Source organism: Rhinopithecus roxellana, chromosome 17 (genome assembly GCF_007565055.1).
Source record: "Rhinopithecus roxellana isolate Shanxi Qingling chromosome 17, ASM756505v1, whole genome shotgun sequence".
NCBI lineage: Eukaryota > Metazoa > Chordata > Mammalia > Primates > Cercopithecidae > Rhinopithecus > Rhinopithecus roxellana.
The window spans coordinates 4388905-4409980 of NC_044565.1; the positions used below are offsets into that span (position 1 = coordinate 4388905).

Genomic DNA, 21076 nt, shown 5'->3' on the forward strand with positions numbered 1-21076 from the left:
TTAATTGGTGTATTTAGACTATTATTTACATTTAATGTAATTATTGATATGTCAAGACTTAAATTTGCCATTTTATTATTTGTTTTGTTCTTTGTTTTTTGTTCTTTTTTTCTTTTCCTGCCTTCCTGTGAGTTACTTGAACACTTTTTAGAATTCCATTTTTATTTCTCTATAGTATTTTGGAGTGCATCTCTTTGTGTAGTTTTTTTAGTAGTTACTCCATACATATATAAAATGTATGCATATGTAACAGCCCAAATACACTTAATATAATTGCTGGTTAGCTAGAATTTTATGTCTGACATTTTGTTAATTGGTTTTCTGAATGTCTCATGTCCGTTTTGTTTATTCCTCTATGAATGGCTTCTTTTGTGTTAAATATGTATTTTCTAGGCTATTATTTTAATTCCTTTGATATTTCTTTTACTATAGCCATTTGAGTTATTTTGTTAATGATTGCCCCAGGGATTATAATGAACAATGTAAAACAATCTAGTTCAGATTGACACCAGCTTGATTTCTGTAGTAGACAATGAAAACCTGTTCCAATATGGCTTTTTTCCCTTTTCCCTCTTTTGTACTAATTTATTTATACCAATTAAATTTGTATACATTATAAACTCATCAACACAGTTGTATAATTGTTGCTTTATGCAGTTGTCATTTAAATCAGGTAAAATTTAACAGTGTTATAAACAAAAAATATTTTTTTATATTTACTTACATAATTTCCTTTATTCGTGTTCTTTATTTCTTTGTGTGAATTCAAGTTACTCTCTAGTGTCCTTTTGTATCAGCCTAATGGACTCCCTTTAATATTTCTTATGGGGTATGTGTGCTAACAATACCTTTTCACAATTTTTCTGTATTTGAGAATGCCTGAGTTTCTCTTTTCTTGAAGAAGAGTATGGCTGATATCGAATTCTTGGTCAACAGCTTTTTTTCTTTGATCTCTTTGAATATGTCCTCCCACTGTCTTCTGGCTTCCATAGTTTCTGATGAGAAGTGACCTGTTACTCTTATTGAGGCTCCCTTATGCTTGAGGGCTTCTCTCTTACTGGTTTAAAAATTCTTTTTGAAACAAATGGAAGAACATACCATGCTCATGGATAGGAAGAATCAATACTGTGAAAATGGCCATACTGCCCAAGGTAACTTATAGATTCAATGCCATCCCCATTAAGCTACCAATGACTTTCTTCACAGAATTGGAAAAAACTGCTTTAAAGTTCATATGGAACCAAAAAAGACCCCGCATTGCCAAGACAATCCTAAGCCAAAAGAACAAAGTGGAGGCATCACACTACCTGACTTCAAACTATACTACAAGTCTACAGTAACCAAAACAGCATGGTACTGGTACCAAAACAGAGATATAGACCAATGAAACAGAACAGAGCCCTCAGAAATAATACAACACATCTACAGTCATCTGATCTTTGACAAACCTGACAAAAACAAGAAATGGGGAAAGGATTCCCTATTTAATAAATGGTGCTGGGAAAATTGACTAGCCATAAGTAGAAAGCTGAAACTGGATCCTTTCCTTACTCCTTATACGAAAATTAATTCAAGATGGATTAGAGACTTAAATGTTAGACCTAAAATCGTAAAAACCCTAGAAGAAAACCTAGGTAATACCATTCAGGACATAGGCATGGGCAAGGACTTCATGTCTAAAACACCAAAAGCAATGGCAACAAAAGCCAAAATTGACAAATGGGATCTAATTAAACTAAAGAGCTTCTGCACAGCAAAAGAAACTACCATCAGAGTGAACAGGCAACCTACAGAATGGGAGAAAATTTTTGCAATCTACTCATCTAACAAAGGGCTGATATCCAGAACCTACAAAGAACTCAAACAAATTTACAAGAAAAAAACAACCCCATCAAAAAGTGGGCAAAGGATATGAACAGACACTTCTCAAAAGAAGACATTCATACAGCCAACAGACACATGAAAAAATGCTCATCATCACTCGCCATCAGAGAAATGCAAATCAAAACCACAATGAGGTACCATCTCACTCCAGTTAGAATGGCAATCATTAAAAAATCAGGAAACAACAGGTGCTAGAGAGGATGCGGAGAAATAGGAACACTTTTACACTGTTGGTGGGACTGTAAACCGTTGTGGAAAACAGTATGGCGATTCCTCAAGGATCTAGAACTAGAAATACCATTTGACCTAGCCATCCCATTACTGGGTATATACCCAAAGGATTATAAATCATGCTGCTATAAAGACACATGCACATGTATGTTTATTGTAGCACTATTCACAATAGCAAAGACTTGGAATCAACCCAAATGTCCATCAGTGACAGACTGGATTAAGAAAATGTGGCACATATACACCATGGAATACTATGCAGCCATAAAAAAGGATGAGTTCGTGTCCTTTGTAGGGACATGGATGCAGCTGGAAACCATCATTCTGAGCAAACTATCACAAGAACAGAAAACCAAACACTGCATGTTCTCACTCATTGGTGAGAATTGAACAATGAGATCACTTGGACACAGGAAGGGGAACATCATACACTGGGGCCTATTGTGGGGAGCAGGGGGGGAGGGATAGCATTAGGAGATATACCTAATGTAAATAACGAGTTAATGGGTGTAGCACACCAACATGGCACATGTATACATATGTAACAAACCTGCACATTGTGCACATGTACTCTAGAACTTAAAGTATAATTTTAAAAAAATGCTTTTTGACTTTCAACAGTTTGATCATGATGGGTCTAAGTGTGGATCTTTTTGTCTTTATCCTGCTTGGAATTCTTTTAGCTTCTTGGATGTGCATATTAGTGTTTTTCATCAGATTTGGGGAGTTTCCTGCCTTATTCATTCAAATACCCTTTCTGTCTTTTCCTACTCTCTTCTCCTTCTGAGATGATCATTATACATATATTGATATGCTTGATGGTGACCTCACAAATATCTAAGGCTCAGATAATTTTTCTTTATTTTTTCTTTTTTGTTCCCCAAGCTGGACAATATCAACAACCCATGTTTAAATTCACTGATTCTTTCTTCTGCCTGCTCAAATTGTCTCTTGATCCTTCTTGTGAGTTTGTTATTTCAGTTATACTTTTCAATTTAATATTTCTATTTGGTTCTTTTAAAATAGTTTCTATCTCTTTATCAATATTCTCTACTTGATGAGACAACCTCATACTTTCCTTTAGACATGGTTTTTCTTTAGTTTTTTTGAAAATATTTATAATAGCTGATTTAAAGTCTTTCTCTAGTAAGCTGATATGGTTTGGCTGTATCCTTACCCAAATCTCATCTTAAATTGTACTCCCATAATTCCCACGTGTTGTGGGAGGGACCTGGTGGGAGATAATTTGAATCGTGGGGGCAGTTTCCCCCATACTGTTCTCGTGGTAGTGAATAAGTCTCAGGAGATCTGATGGTTTTATCAGGGGTTTTCGCTTTTGCATCATCCTCATTTTCTCTTGCCACTGCCATGTAAGAAGTGCATTTTGCCTCCTGCCATCATTCTGAGGCCTCCCCAGCCATGTGGAACTGTAAGTCCAATTAAACATCTTGTTCTTCCCAGTCTCAGGTATGTCTTTATCAGCAGCATGAAAACGGACTAATACATAAGCTCTGAGCTTCCTTAGGGATAGTGTGTATTGACTGTTTATGCATGGGAGCATACTTCTTTGAGTCCCCTTTGGTAAGTTCATAACATTTTATTGAAAATTGGACATTTTAAACAATATAATTTGTCAACTTTGTAAATCATACTACTGCATCCAGGGTTTACGTTTTTCTGCTTATTGTCATTGCTGTTTGTTTAGTGTTTTTCCTGAACTAATTGTGTAAAGTTTGTATTTTTTTATTGTATATGGATCTTAAAGTCAGCACTCAGTTAGCTTAATAGACAGCCCATGATTGGGCAGAGATTTTCTCAAATACCTGGAACATATGAGTCTTCCAGTCTTCATAGAGGAACTCTGTGTGTGAGTTGGAACATACCTTCAATATTCTGGCTGAGAATTTACAACTCTGCCTTAGGCTTTACTTCCTGCATGAGGAATACCTCAGGCTGGCCTGAGATGAGAACTTAGGAGCCTTTCAGGTCTTTCTTGGGCATGTTCTCATCCCTGCACTTGCATGGTCTTCTAGATTCCCAGGGATGTGTCAGAACTTTTCAAAGCCCCCTATAGATATTTCGATTCCCAGTTTTTTGTTTGTTTTTTGTTTTTGTTTTGTTTTGTTTTGATCAGCCTCTTGTTGGCTCTGGAGGTAACAACACCTCCAGCTGCAATATTAAACAATTGCTACTGATTGTTTTTGACAAATGGTAAGGTTGTTCATACAGAGTGAGCTCTTGAGTCTAAGCCCTGAGAAGGTAGCTTTTCAGTAAGCTGTGAGATCAAATAGTGAGTTTTGGGAGGTGGGGGGAGGGGTGGAGTTTTTGAGGAGCTCCAAACTTGTTCTACTCACTCCAGTGACTAGTAGGTACTAGTTTTCATAGCTGTTAAGGTTGCAGGGCTTTTAGGCTTCAAGGCTTGTTCTGTGGAGCTGGGGAGAGGAGAATGACATTAGAGAAGTTAAAATGCCACAGGCATTTCACCAAGATTCAGCTGTTTTACTTGAATAAATTATCTTCAAATTGTTGCTAGCCTTCAGTTAATTTCTAAATTCAGAAAAAGTTGATTTTTGACTGTTTTCACAGTGTTTTTATGTCTTTCATAGAGGAGTGGATTTTTGAAGATTCTTACTCTGCTATTCCAGAGGTAGAAACCTTAACTCACTTTTAAGTATGGTTTGACATCACAATACCTTTAAAAAAAAAAAAACTTGCACTTTAAAATATATATATTTCTAAATATATTTCATATCTATGTATGTATATATAAGTAGAAGTATATATAAATAAACTACATATATATTTATGACTGGTATGAAAATTGAACATGCCATCTTCTAGTACTTTTATTTCAAAATCCCCTTTCCCTGCCTGGCATGTCCAGGGACTCATCTTCCTGGGGAACGCAACTGCACTCAGAGGAATGAGACGGTAAACAATTGACAGATAAAGTGCACATGACTGTTAGCAGGAAGCTCCTAGTTCATAAGAATTTGGGACCTTTACTCCATGCTCCAAATTTTTAAACTACCTTTTAAAGAGATTCCACAGAAGTGGCCTTATTTACCATTCCCATAAGTCTTAAATAAATACAAGCTTTGTATCCCAGCTGTATCCTACATAAAAATACTTCAAATGTATTTGCCTGGATGTGTTGCTTGGCAGGTATATTTGTTACATAATAATATAAACTAGACTTTAATCTTGGACTTCCTGAATGAATTTGTGATTCAGCCCCATATCTGCTGACACACCAGCTCTTTTCAGCCTCCCATATGCCCACAGACTGTAAGCCAATTTAAACTTCCTCATGTAGCTGAACTCAGTTAGGTAAACCCGGAACCAACAGAAATGCTCCTTATTTCAGCCAAATACACATAAAACAGTCATTTCAGTCCATGAAGGAGGAAAGCCTGGTTGCTGTGAATTCCTTATTATCTCAGAGACTGAATGCCCGTCCTTGTGTAGCTGTGAAGGATTCTATGTTCTCCCTAAGTTGGGGAGATGATGTGAGTGGTCCCTCAGGAAACAGAAACCTGCCCAACCTCCCCTGGCTCCTGCCACTCTGGATTGCCTGGAGTTCTGGAGGGCTGTGTTCTTTGGGATGTGTCCTACACCTAAATCTGAACCGGGGGAAATAAAAAGAAGAGAAAAAACACCCTTGACTTTTAAAATAGGATGTGCAGGCCTTCTGCCAAGGAGCTGGAACAGCAAGGCAGGGAACAGGGTACCCTGGAACAAATGGGAGACTTGGGAGATCTCCACCTGGGAAGACACTGCTGGGGTCTATGGCCTTTGTTCTGTTTCTGTTAAATCTTGGCAAGGACCTGTGACAAGGCTGCGGTGTGGGAGCTGCATGATGGTCCATGAAACAGTCTTCTGGGCCCACCCATGAATGGGCAAGGGTCTGTTGTTCAGAACTCTCCAGGTCAAATCACAGGATTTGTAAAGAGATTCAGGACAGCAGTAACTGGGCCCTGCCTCCTACCTCAGAGGCCTCACTCACATTTCCTCTGTTTTCAGAGGCAACCTTAGTGCATCAGGCAAGAGTCCATCTCGCCTTCCATCCCCCTTTGATCTCAGCAACCCGCACACTCCTTGTCTCAAATTGTCCTCCCTGACATTCTGGAAGCCGTGGAAGGGCATTTAGTGTACCTGCCCCGTCCAAAGCTGTATTCTCTGCAAGGATCAAGCACATAAAAGGCACTTGCTCAATATTCATTAAATCATTAAAATTTAAAACATTTAAATGCGTGCTGCTTTTTTCCATCCAACGATATGAAAAATGGTGACCTTTAAGTGAAAGAGAATAAATAGGATTTTAAAAAACGTTTAAGGCTGGGCGTGGTGGCTCACACCTGTAACGCCTGTAATCCCAGTACTTTGGGAGGCCAAAGCGGGTGGATCACCTGAGCTCAGGAGTTCAAGACCAGCCTGGCCAATATGGTGAAACCCCATCTCTACTAAAAATACAAAAATTAGGTGGGTGTGGTGGTGGGCACCTGTAATCCCAGTCACTCGTGAGGCTGAGGCAGGAGAATAGCTTGAATCTGGGAGGCAGAGGTTGCAGTGAGCCAAGATCGCACCAGTGCACTCCAGACTGGGGGACAGAATGAGACTCTGTCTAAAAACAAAACAAAACAAAAACAAACAAAAATTTACGCCTTATCCATGAAACAACATAGATGGAAGTTATGTGTCCTTTTGCTCAGGTAATTCAAGAATTCCCCAGACAAAGGCAGAAATGAAGGAGAATGGCCAAGTATGCAGCTAGTGGTTCCTTATGCATAAGCCAGCTGCATACATGCCACCCCTTATGTGACATTCCCATGAACATCTGAGGTGTCCTCCATGGCTCTGCACAGTTCCTTCTGAGCAAGCCATACTCCTTTGTTATTTCCAGACTTGGGAATCTTAATTAGTACTAGCCACCAACTACCTAATAAACACTTTATAGCTGATCACCACACTCCAGTGGATCAGGGATTGCAGTTGAGGGCACTGGTTGCTTGAGTTGGGAGTTGATGTCTCTCAGTCAAAGACCACCAGAAACCCACATATAGTCAACAAAGTCAGGTTTACTATCTGCTGCAGCAAAAGAGATTGCATATGGTGGGGGGGGTGTCTTTGTCTGTTTTCTGTTGCTATAAAAGAATACCACAGACTGGGTAACTTATAAAGAAAATGTTTAGCTCATGGTTCTGGAGGCTGGGAAGTTCAAGAGCATGGCAATGGCGTCTCGTGAGGCCTTCTTGCTGCATCATACCATGGTGAAGGGCATCACATGGTAAGAGGGCAATAGCAGGAGAGCCAGAGAGAGCTCACTTCTACAATGAAGCCCTTCCCTCAATAACGAACCCACTCCTGTGATAGTGACATTAATCCATTTATGACTACAGAGGCCTCATTAACCCATTAATCCATTCATGAAGACAGAGCTAACATTAATTCATTCATGAGGGCAGAGGGATTAATTTTCCAACACATGAACATTTGGGGGCACATTCAAACAATAGCAGAGAGGAACTGGGGAACATCTTAACAGGAGGGAGTTAGGGTCAGACAGGGCATTTGATACCAGAGAAAGTCATAGGATGATCCTGGGAGGGATGGGTCAGATTTTATAAACTAGAGAGTTGCTGGAAGAGTCAGTAGTACCCTTGTCTGGCTGTGTGAGTGAGTGGATGTTAGGAGAGTTTATGCTTAGATGATTTGTGACATTCATGTTCTGAATGGGTGTCATTTATAGGTTAATTCTAGAGCAGCCATGTTGAAAAGTTGTGGCTTCCGTTTCAACTCTCAGTTCTCCCTGACAGCCTTGCTGCCAACAGAGCAATTTTTCACTCCGTCGCTGGAAAAGTGTAGCAAATGAGAGAAATGGACACCAGGAAATGATTCTGCCCACCTTACAACTGTCTCTCACCTTGCAGAGAGGGAGAGTTGCATGCAGGGATGCTAAAAGAGAAAAGACACCCTGGGCAGTTTCTCAGATAGGGGGACTGCCTTGTCCTGGGAGGCATTTCTGTGGAATTCATGTCCATTTGTCTTTTGACTCACTTTTGATCTTGATTATAAATTTTTTCCCTTCTGTTTGTCTAAGAGGAAAAGGAAATGTAGGTCATGCATCCTGGTTCTTAGGGCAGAGCCTGACTTTAATCAGCATGCAGATGGAACCCACAGAGTCCTTCACTTGCTCTGTACTGTCACCTAAAGTTAATAAAAGCAGAGTTTCCAATTAGTTAGCCTGACTCACTGGTAGACTATAGAGGAGGGAGGCTTCCTTGACTTTACTGAGGGTATATCTTAGTGCATTCAGGTTGCTATAATAAACTACCTTAGGCTGGGTGACTAATAAACAACAAAAATTTATTTCTTACAGTTCTGGAGGTTGGAAAGTCCAAGATCAAGTTTCCAGCAGCTTTGGTGTCTGGTGAGGACCTGTTTCATGACCAATAAATGGTGCCTTTTTGCTGTGTCCTCACATGATGAAAGGTAGCAGACACACTCTCTGGGTTTCTTTCTTTTCTTTTTTTTTTTTCTTTCTTTCTTTCTTTCTTTCTTCCTTCCTTCCTTCCTTCCTTCCTTCCTTCCTTCCTTCCTTCCTTCCTTCCTTCCTTCCTTCCTTCTTTCTTTCTCTCTCTCTCTCTCTCTCGATCTCTCTCTCTCTCTTTCTCCCTTTCTCCCTTTCTCTCTCTCTCTATTTCTCTCTCTCTCTCTCTTTCTTTTTTTTTGAGACAGTCTCACTCTGTCACCCAGGCTGGAGTTCAGTAGTGCGATCTCAGCTCACTGTAACCTCCGCCTCCCGGGTTCAAGGGATTCTCCTGCCTCAGCCTCCCGAGTAGCTAGGATTACAGGTGTCTACCACCACACCTGGCTAATTTTTGTATTTTTAGTAGAGACGGGGGTTTCACCATGTTGGCCAGGCTGGTCTTGAACTCCTGACCTCAAGTAATCTGCCCACCTTGGCCTCCCAAAGTGCTGGGATTATAGGCATGAGCCACCATACTATGCCTCTGGGTTTCTTTTATAAGGGCACTAATCCCATTTATGAGAGCTCCACCTTTATAAACGAATCACCTCCCAAAAGCCCTACCCCTTAACACCATCACCTTAGAGATGAGGTTTCAACATGTGAATTTGGGTGGTTGGGGAAGACATAAACATCCAGACCACAGAAAGGGGTAAGAGCTGAATCAGCTGCTGCAGGAATATTGTTAGGGAGGAGGGAGACAGCAGGCCTGGAAGAGGAAGTTTGGGAGAGGGAGTGTTTTGGATCCTGCAGATTCTGAGGAGAGAATGACTTTGATTTTGTTTGCAGTTTTCCAGGCAAATCCAGGGTTGGGATTAAGATTCCACAGTCCTTGCTATCCCTGCAGTCAATGAATCTCTTTATGAAATATGCTGATTGAGCCCCTTGTTTCATCTTTTATTGCTGAAGTGAGTAGAATCGTGTCATTACTAGTTATAAAATTAGTCAATGTCTTTTTCAGAAATAGAAAAAGATCACAATGTTTGAAAATCAGCTCCCTGAATGTCCCAGTATGACTCTGCCCTCATTGCAAAATGACTTTCCTCTCTGCCTCTAAATTTAGCTGCAATTACACTAATAAAGTCATCATCTTACTCCAAGATTGTTGGCAAAGAAAAGGATGGCTGAGCCTGGATGTGGACTTGAAGTGAAGTGACTGGTTGACAGTTGGTGGCTGTCTATGTTCCCTAGGATGGGGATGACCCCTTTCAGCAGTGTCAGGTGACTGACCCTCAGCTGATGTTTCAAGGGGAGGTTGGGATACTAGGTATGTTCATTTCCTAGGGCTGCCAGAACAAAATACCACAAAGCAGGTGGCATTCTCTCACAGTTCCGGAGGCTACAAGTCTGAACTAAAGGTATAGACAGGGCCACACTTCCTTCAAAGGCTGCAGGGAATGATCCTTCCTTACCTTTTCCTAGCTTTTGGAGATTGCCACCAATCTCAGCATCCCTTTGCTGTGAAAGCATGACACCAAACTCTGCTTCCGTCTTTTCTCTCTCTCTCTGCATGTCTCTCTCTCTGTCTCTCTCTCTCTCTGTGTGTGTGTGTGTGTGTGTGTGTGTGTGTGTGTTTCACTTATGGATGCCAGTCATTGCACGATGACCCCATCTTAACTAATTACATCTGCAAAGACATTATTTTAAAATAATGTCATATTCATAAATACTATGTTAGGTGTTAGGACATTGAGTTGGTTTGGCTGTATCCCCACCCAAATCTTATCTTGAATTGTAGCTCCCACAATTCCCACATGTCATGGGAGGGACCTGGTGGGAGGTAATTGAATCACGGGGGCAGGTCTTCCCCCTGTTGTTCTCGTGACAGTAAATAAGTCTTATGATATCTGATGGTATTATAAAAAGGACGTTCCCCTGCACAAATTTCCTCGTCTGCTGCCATGTAAGACATGACTTTGCTTCACCTTTGCCTTCCGCTATGATTGTGAGGCCTCCCCAGCCATGCAGAACTGTGAGTCCATTGGACCTCTTTTTCTTTATTATTACCCAGTCTTGGGTATGTCTTTATCAGCAGCATGGAAATGGACTACTACAGACATAAACATATCTTTTTGAGAGGCACAGTTCAGCCTACAACACAAAGCCTGTTAGGCTCCTCAGGCAAGAGGCTAGGACAGAGCTAAGGTTGGCCCTGCTCAGACTCTTCCATGATGCTGGAAAGGATATTCTAACCTCGGATACAGGCCATTCTAGCCTGAGTTTTGCAATTTAAGAAATCAGGCTGGGCGTTGTGGCTCACGCCTGTAATCCCAGCACTTTGGGAGGCTGAGGTGGGAGTATCGCACAAGCCTGAGGTGGAAACTGAAGTGGCATGAGAATATGCCACTGCACTCCAGCTTGGGTGACAGAGCGAAACCCTGTCCCCCCCCCTAAAAAAAAGGAAGAAGGCCGGGCGCGGTGGCTCAAGCCTGTAATCCCAGCACTTTGGGAGGCCGAGGCGGGCGGATCACGAGGTCAGGAGGTCGAGACCATCCTGGCTAACACGGTGAAACCCCGTCTCTACTAAAAATACAAGAAAATTAGCCGGGCGTGGTGGCAGACGCCTGTGGTCCCAGCTACTCGGGAGGCTGAGGCAGGAGAATGGCGTGAACCCGCGGGGGTGGAGCTTGCAGTGAGCCGAGATGGCGCCACTGCACTCCAGCCTGGGCGACAGAGCAAGACTCCGTCTCAGAAAAAAAAAAAAAAAAAAAGGAAGAAGAAATTAATTTTGGGGGAGGGGGTAAGGCAGGTGCAAGGAGTCGAATGTGTTCTATTCCTCAGTCCACAGCATAATCTTGCCATCCATAAGTGAGAGATCTTGTCATTTTATTTTCTCCCTTTCTGCCATGAGTCAGTCAGGATAGTTATGCTGGAGCAAAGGACAACCTTAAAATCGCTATGACTTAAGAAAACAAAGGACCATTTTTTGCTCATGCTTTTGAGGCTCATAGGTCAGCAATTCACTGTGATCACTCAGGCACCTGAGCTGACAGAGCAACCTCTACATTGAGTGGAGCCATTGGCCATATGAGAGGAGAGAGAACTCTGAGGGTCCCAGCATCTGTGAGTTCCTTGGCCTGGAAGAGACTGGCACCATTTCTGAGCCAGCACTGGTTCCAGTGCCATGCGCTCCCATGAGGGCACAGAGTGCCAGCCTATCATGGGCCCGGAGGTGGGAGAGGAGGAAATATTAGGCCAAATTTGCTAATGTCTACCACAGATGCCAACTGTTTTGTGCCTTGTCCATCACCTTGCCCACAGGACAGGCTGGCACTGGAGCTGCCTTAGGGAGCCTGCAGACAAGATGCCTGCTTTTGTGGAGCTGGGATCCCAGCAGGTCAGGTCTGTAGGGATGCTTCTGGCTGCAAACAAGAACTCCATCTGAAACCTACTTAAATCATAACCACGTTATCTCACATACCAGGAAGTCCAGCACTGGTATGAGAAAGACTCCCTAGAGGGCACTGTTCTTATCTCCCACAGCTTTCAAGACCAGGTCTGGCACTCCCTGGGAGCTGAAGACAGGAATGAAGGAACGGGAGCAGTAAATTACCTTGCCACTCAGGGCCCCAGCAAGGGACGAGGAGCGAACTCTTCCTATGATGGAGGTTGGCCTGGGTCAGGTGGGCAAATGAGTCTAAGAGGCAGAGATCTTTATCTGCAGAAACATGTCCGGCCATTCAGCCAACTGTAAGAAAGGAAGGCAAGCTATTGTGTAAGTGCCACCCCGTGGCTGAGGTGAATCTTGGCATAAGTAAGCAAAGTATATGACAGAGCACACTTTCCCCCTAAAGAATGCATCTAAAGAGCTCCCTGAGCTAAGAAACTAGATTGCTAAGATCTAATTTTTCATTAAATGTGGTCAGATTCAGAAAATCCCATCAGCCCAAATCTAATTTTCATCATCATGGTCTCTTGTTTGCAAGTCAGCTAATATTTCTGTGGTCTGGCCAATGCTGTGTTTTGTTGGCAATCCTCTTTGTGACAAAGGGTGGCCTAAGTTTACCATTAGACTTCCTCTAATAAGAACCAACTTCTCCATGAATCAAGTGCCAACTTCTCCATGAATTGGTCTTGACTCTTCCAGTGACCCCTTTCCCCCAGCCTCTGAGCTTGGTGAGCCTGCAGCACCACACGCATCGGATTTTTCACTCTGTTTCTACCACTGTTCAAAGTACCCCCTTGTGACAGATGTGGAGATCTTACTTCTCAACTAGAGGGTAAGTTTTATTTCAGGCAGAAATCATTGGTTTGAAAAGAACACCCAAAACAATGCATGCAAAGGAAGACGGAAAGGACACAGGGCTATCTGATGAAACCCACAGACTGGAAGCCAGGTTGCATGAGGCACTGGAAACCCAAACAGGAAACCAGGAGTGGCATGTTGAAAATATGGCCCTACAATCCTTTGAAACCTCTCAGCTCAATTCAATTCAGTAAGTACTCATTGGCCTATGTCCACCTCCCAGGACTCAGTGGCTTCTTGTAACTGCTTTGACCAACAGTATGTTGGAGGTAATAATATGTGATTGGGTCCTAAAAGGCCATGCAGCTTCCACTTTGTTCTCTGGAACACTCATGCTAGGAACACGAGCCACTGTGTTAGAAGTCCAACTACTCTGAGGCCACCTGGTCCGGAGGTGGGTTTATTGGGAGTCTAAACACGTGCCCAAGGAGAGACATGAGGAAGTCAGACTCAAATGGATCACTTTCCACCAACCACTGCCTCAGCTTTACCAGGCTCTCCCTGCAGGGAGGGAAAGATGAACTTTTGTGACTCTTAGCTTGTACATATGAAATTCTCTACATGTTTATGAGCTGCATAAATATCCCTGAATGTCTGCTGTGTGCTACACACTGTTCTAGGTGCTAAGCCACATGGAGAGCCCAAGGGTAGATGTTCAGTTATCAGTCCTAGTCTTTAGGTCACCCTAGCCCAGGCAGACATGTGAGTGACCCTTAGGTAACCCCAGCCCCCAGGCATGGAGTCTTCCCAGCTGAGGGAAGCAAAGACATTGTGGAGCAAATAGAAACGATTCCCCTGTGCTCTCTCTGAACTCCTGGCCCACTGAATCCATAATTCATAATAAAATAATAGTTTTAAGCCACTAAGTGTTGGGATATTTTATGCAGCAATAATAAGCAGAACACAAAATTAAGTCCTGTCCTTCCAAACCCCATGGTCTATTGTTTCCTTCCTTCCCACATCAACATCATTGTTCTGTTTGTAGACAAGTTGTCTTTCCTTTGTGCCCATGAGCCCAATACGGCCATCTAAGGCTTTACATCACTACTTCATTCAAACACTCAGGAGTGATTCTGAGTCCTAAGGTCAAACTCCTATATGGGATCCAACTTTCACTGCACATGATTACAGTGTTTGCAACACCCAAGTGATGTGGATGATATACATTCAGCCCTCCATACCTGCAGGTTCTGCACAATCAACCAACTGCATATCAAAAATATTCAGAAAAAAGGAATAAAAATAATATACATTTTAAAACATATAGCAACTATTTACACAGCATTTACATTGTATCAGATATTATAAGTAATCTATAGATTAAATTATGCAAAAGAATATGCATAGGCTCTCTTCAAATATGCCATTTCTGTTTTTTTTTTTTTTTTTTTTGAGTACACAGTCTTGCTGTGTCACCTAGGCTGGAGTGCAGCAGCGCTATCTCGGCTCACTGCAACCTCCACCTCCTGGGTTCAAGTGATTCTCCTGCCTCAGCCTCCCAAGTAGCTGGGATTACAGGTGTGTGCCACCATACCCAGCTAATTTTTGTATTTTTAGTAGAGATGGAGTTTCACCATGTTGGCCAGGTTGGTCTCAAACTCCTGACCTCAGGTGATTCACCTGCCTTGGCCTCCCAAAGAGCTGGGATTACAGGTGTGACCCACTGCACCCAGCCCTATGCCATTTTTCTATCAGGGACTTGAGCATCCATGGATTTTGGTATCCATGGGGGGTCCTGGAGCCCATCCTCTGCAGATACCAAGGGATGACTCTAATTATATATATTACATATACATTTACTATATACTGAAAAACCCCTTTCACTGCTTTTGTTTTTGTAGCTCTCATCCCTCTTTGACATTACCATTACATTTTTTCATTTACACATGTATTATCTGTCCCCTTGCTAAAATGTAAGCTCCATGAAGTCAGTGTCTTCGGCAACCTTATCCATTGTAACTTCAGCAAGTAGAACAGTGCCTGGAACACCGTAGAAATTCAGGAATATTCATGCAGCTCATAAACACTTAGAGATTTTCATATGTACAAGCTAAGAGTCATAAAAGTTTATCTTTCCATCCCTGCAGTAAGAGCTTGGTAAAGCTGAGGCAGTGGTTGGTGGAAAGTGAATGACCCATTTGAGTCTGACTTCCTCATGTCTCTCCTTGGGCACATGCTCAGACTCCCAATAAACACATCAAGCTTACTGTGACTCTGCAGTGGTATTTCGTTGTTGGCTTATTTTCCTTTTGGTTTGGTAGTGTTGTAGGAATAATAATTTTTTAAAAGTGATTTTTAAAACCCATCCAGAATCCTAGCTGACTTTCTACTGCTCAAGTGCCCGTGATCTATTCAGTTTTCCTCTTGTCTCTTCCTGGTGGCAGCTGACTAATACCCAGACACCCAAGTCAGGCAGGTGGGCTAACTGTAGAACACCCCTCCACTCAGGCCTCTCTGTCCTTCCAAAGGAGGGTTTGGTGGGTGGGGCAGATGGGAGAACTGGAGGTGTCACTGGGGCCTTCTTTGATTCAGGAACAAGAATGCTCATACACTGCTGTTGGGGGCGGAAAGTAACGTAATTCTTACAGAGGAAAAATTGGCCCTAAAGATACAAAGGCAAAAATACCAAAAGACATATGCATATTGCTGCAATATTTTTAATAGCAAAGGGCGAGAAACAACCCAAATGTCAATCGGGAGTGACTGGTTGAATAAACAATGGTATGCTGTCATAATGGAGCATTTTATAATGGAAAACATACTATATGGTTCTATGGAGTGATAGCCAATATTTTAAGCAAAATAGAAGGGTCCAGGAAAGTGTGAAATAGCATGCTATCATTTATCATTTGTTTATATTGCTTAAATGGAAGGATAAAAGGGGAAAATTTGGTTACAGCAGAAGGAGGAAGGGAACCGGTCAGAAGATAAACTCTGAATACATTTTGTTTTGTAGATTTGACTTTGGAACGATGTTAATAGTTTATATACCTATAGAACAAAGTTAAAATTAAAAAAGCAATCTCTAAAAATTTCAGGAAAATGAAGGAGGTATAATCAGTAAATCCTGATTCTAGTTTGGAGCATGCCACAGAGAGGGGAACCATTCCAAGTAACTTTATAACAGCAAGCTGTCTGTCCCTAATAGCATAAATGTTGAGGACACAAGAATCGAAGACAAAAACAATTTTAACTGTTTTTAGTTATCACATTTGTGTGTTAAGGTTGGCATTGTTCTTATAATAATTTTTTAAAATGTGTAGTTATTTTGGTGATGTTTAGAAGGAGGTTTTCAGAATGAGAGAAGGAGAGCAGATAGAGGATCAATGAAGTTGCATTAAAAATGAAAACAAGGCCAGGCGTGGTGGCTACGCTTGTAACCCCAGCACTTTGGGAGACTGAGGAGGGCAGACCACTTGAGGACAGGAGTTTGAGACCAGCCTAGCCAACATGGCAAAACCCTGTCTCTACTAAAAATACAAAAATTAGCTGGGTGTGGTGGTGCATGCCTGTAATCCCAGCTACTCAGGAGACTGAGGCGTGAGAATCGCTTGAACCCGGGAGGTAGAGGTTGCAGTGAGCCAAGATTGCGCCACTGCCCTCCAGCCTGGGCAACAGAGCTAGACTCTGTCTCCAAAATAAAATAAAATAAAATAAAATAAAATAAAATAAAAACACTATGAAAAATAAAAATGTGCTGGGTGTAATGGCATGGACCTGTAGTCCCAGCTACTCAGAGGCTGAGGTGGAAGGATTGCTTGAGTCCAGGAATTTGAGGTTGCAGTGAGCTATGATTGTACCACTGCACTCCACCCTGAGTGACACAGAGAGACCCCATCCCTATGCCAATTCTCCCCTTAAAACAACAAAAAACCCACAGTAGTCCTGAATTAAATTGGAAGTATCAGCATGAACTCATGTAGTGTTTTATCTTAAAAAAAATACTAATAATACATATTTCCTAGCTCTAGCTCTAGCCACTAAAACCAAGGAACGATGATGTAACCACTACCAATGAGCACTCTGAGCACCCAGATCTTGATATCTAATTACCATTCCCCACTAGAAGGAACCAGGGATTGTTGAGGGAAAACAGCTGATTTCAGGGCTGGGGCAGAAAATATACAAGATGAAAATCTTGTCATACAAGATAATTAGGAAACTATTAAAGACTACCAGGGTCATGTCAAAAGGAATCAGCCACCTTGAAGCAGCTCCCAAGAACCAAAGATAGAACAATTGGAGCAAAAACAAAGACAGTAATTGTAATTACTATTAATACAGATGATAACACACGTGATAACATCAGGTATGTTTCAACCATGAGTTCATAATGTACTCAAAGCAGAAAACAACTCTCACAGGGCATATTGGAAAGATGCCTGTGAACCACCTCATTTTGAAAACTGAAAAATAAAGGGAGGAAAGCCGAGAATCAATCCTACTTTTCTCATGCAACCAAATCGCAGGGTAACCAAATAACTGATGAGAGTAAGTTTCTCTTTATAAAGTAAGTCAGCTAATAAACAAAGAAAAAATCAATAGCACTAGAATATTAATTGCAACCACTACAGAAGTAATGGATCTGTGTAATCAGTGGGTGCTAACCTCCTACTGGAAGGATGTCACCACCAATGAAGTAGTCTTGCCAAAATAAACCTAACTAGCATCTAACTAACTCTCTAGATTTGTAAGAAATAGAGATGCACTCAGAAAGACTCATACTATGAGAAATTCTACAATATAAATGACCCAATATTTTGTCTTCCAACAAACCTTCAGATTATTCCAATATATGCTGAAGTGTAAATTCCACTGCTACAGATTTTAAAAAGACTTAAAAGGCATATCAAAAAATTACAGTGCATAGACCTACTGTAAGTAAACAAAAAAATATAAGCCACTCAGAGAAAAATCAACAATGGCTGAATATTTAAAGGTATTAAGGAATTAATGTTTTAGATGTGAATGGTATTTTGGTTATCCTTTTTTAAAAAGTTATCTTTTAGAGATACATTCTAAAATATTTTCAGAGGCAATGATAGGATTGGATCTACTTCAACATCATCATGAGGTGGGGTGATAGTAAATGAAACAAGTTGGCCATGTGTTCATTGTCGAAGCCACTGATTCAGGCGTGGAGTTCATTATACTATTCTCTCTACTTTTGCATATGTTTGCAACTTTGCATGATAAAAAGACTTGAAGCCCCTCCCTCAAATAATATGAAACTATATTACCTGGAAAGGGGTGCAAATGAATACTGGTTAACTACTAGCTACTCTTAGTATGGAGTGGAGCTCTGAAAGGACAAAAGAAAAGTTGATTCCATAGAGGAGAGTGGGGAGAGAGCATATAGAGAACAAGACACTCTACAGGGAGAAGTGCCCAGCCATCACCCACAAGAGACCCATCATCCACATCATCCACAAGTGCCCAGCCATCATCGTCCGCAGCCATCATCCACATCCTAAGCAGCAGCCAATTATACTTTGGTGCTGTGGGGACCGGGGCTGGGTGCATGATTTCATCAGCGGAAGCAGGTTTGATGATGACAGATCTTGGTGATGGAAATTGTTGCTTTAAACCGGGTTATCTGACATCAAAGTCATATCATATACCAGTTTAGAGGCTACCTGCTCGAGACTCCCCAAACACTCCTCACCTTCTGGGATGTGAGAGGCTTGTCCCCCTGAACCATCCCTGTCCCTAGCCCACAGCTGTGACATCTCCTATTCAGGAACCTGGCCAGACCCTTGGACTCTTCCACCTGGTGTTGTACACATGGGACTGGGTGGTGTGCAAGCTTCTGGCCCAGCATAGCTACATTTAGAAATGCAAGCCTGTGGATAACGTTTCAATGAAGTCTTGTAACTGTAGTTTGGAGGTCCTTTTTCTGTTGTTAGAGATAGCAGCTGAGCGCATGGGAGAAGAAAAATTTCAAAAGCAACTCTTGACTGTGTCTCAATCTTTGTTCAAAAAATAGTACAAGAATAAACCATCTTAGAAACCATCTTGATGTAGGGCTTGATCATTGAACTAGTGACACACTTCTGGCTCCATCTCATACCAGGGCAAATACAAAGAAGATTTAAATAAAATATGTGTGACGAAATCTCACCAGCAGCTTGACATGTAATTAGATAATGAAACTTTCTTACAGCTTCTCTGCCTCTTAAGTTTTAGCTTGAATGATCTTCCCCACCCTACCTCACACCCCTCTCCACCCCACCCCACTCAGCTGTGGCCAGTGTTTTCTCTCTTTGGTCACCTGGAGGGCATCACCCTGTAGTGAATTCATCAGAAACAAAAGGCCATGGAATCCATGACAACTCAAGCATTTTCCTAAACTCTCCACGGCCAGGTATTGTCCTTACCAATCTCCCATGTGGTCAAAACAAATTTATATTGTGGAACAGTCCCAAACATCACCTCTGTGTTCTCTGACTCATTTATTCCAGTGTATCCAACCCAGACAGGAAGAGAGCCAGCCATCCCCTCCTAGAAGGAAGTGGGCTGTATCATGCTCAGGGAGAAGTCAGGCGGGCAGAAAGGAGCAATTGCTTTTATTTTTCCAGTTATATTACCAGGTTATGTATTTGAGATATGATTTCTCAAAAGGGAAGTAACTTAGGCAGAATCCATGCTTTTAACAATGGATCCTTGGTCTAGAAGGATCTGCGTGGGGTTTAAGGCCCTCCTGTGGCTCTCTGATGAGAAGGCAGGCAGGCATGTCACAGAGGAAAAGGCAGGTAAGAACAACGTGCTGGGTCATGGGAGGAGACTCCACTTCCTATGCTACATGCGCAGAGGCATGACTAGCCCCCCACGCAACTAGAACTGCCTCATTCATAGCAAGCCTGGCTATAAAAATGCAGAAGTGCTGATAGTCATCCGACACACACTGCCAGCTTTTCTCTCCCCAGCAGTTCAAACTCACAAGGCCATTTGCACAGCGTTTTGGAAAGCCACCCATCCCCTGAATGACAAAGGTTTAAGAAAGTTAGTGCATAATCTAAGGGAAGGGCCTCAAAGCAGAAAAAAAAAAAAAAAAAATGTGATGGCAGCAGGTTGAGTTTTGTGGCTGCTCTTCTGTGCTATTCCATGGGGCACCGTGCAACGCCGCCCTAGAAGCCTGGGTGCACCGGCGAGAGGGCGGGAACAGGCGGGAGGATCCACGCAGTCAGTGCCCGAAGCTGAGCCTTCGGGGAAGAGAAATGAGGTCAGATCTCCACACCCCGGTGCTCCTGTGTACCCTCAGAAGTCATAGGGGGATACAAAAATGGTGACCTTGGACACGTGGTTGGCCTGGAAGGAGCGGTCCAGGTATTCCGACATGTCGACGTCCACCTCCAGCGTCTGAGGCCCCGCCAGGGTCTGCACGAGGATGAGCTCCCCAGTCTGCCGGTCTGAGCGCTGCATCACAAAGTGGCCGCGGCTGTTGCCACCCACGATCCCAAAGCGCAGGCTGTTGGGCCCAGCTCGGCCGGGGGCAGAGGCTGTGGCCATGCGGAAGAGTGTGATGGGCGTCTTCAGGTTGGAAGGCAGAGAGAGGTAATGGAAGGAGATGGTCTTGGGCAGATGGCGGCAGGGCCTGCTGTCCATAGGGCAGGGGTTCCGCTCACACTGGCTGGAGCAGAGAGGCAAAATGGGGGCAGTCAGCCTTGGGGAGTCTCATGAGGGGCTGCTTTGACCCGGCTCCCCACCTGCCCTCTTGCAGAGGCCACCTAGATGACCTTTCCCAGCGAGGCGTCCTTCACCCAGGAGCTATGGAGCTGCAGGCAAGTGAATGTAGCTGGGGTCAGGCATGGCAAAGGAAGGGCTGCTGCTTCTGTTCCTGCTCATTGGTGCTCCCTGCCCACCTGTGTACGTGTGTATGTGTGTGCATATATATTTATTTATGCTATTACTATCATTTTTACAGAAAAATAAAGCCTGGGAATATTAAATAACGATGGCAATGCTGATATTCAAACCAGGTACCATTTCTCCATGGGCTGCAACCTCCCTCAGTAATGGTAGGACCTCAGCAGTTAGTCAGCAACATCATGTAATGTGGTGCTTCCCACACAGTATATGGTGAACTTCCTAAACACAGCAGCATGTGTTTTATTTATTTATTTATTTTAGACAGAGTCTCACTCTGTCGCCCAGGCTGGAGGGCGGTGGCATGATCTCGGCTCTCT

General features: G+C 42.7%; 1 protein-coding gene across 1 annotated transcript in view; it reads right to left on the bottom strand.

The window, feature by feature from the left end:
• Positions 1–19441: 19441 nt before the first annotated feature.
• Positions 19442–21076, bottom strand: part of FBLN7 (fibulin 7) — a 48076-nt gene continuing 46441 nt past the window's right edge. Inside the window, exon 8 of the mRNA XM_030921406.1 lies at positions 19442–20520. Within this exon, the coding sequence (XP_030777266.1) occupies positions 20148–20520 (373 nt within the window). The 3' untranslated portion in view covers positions 19442–20147. The remainder of the gene's footprint in view (positions 20521–21076) is intronic.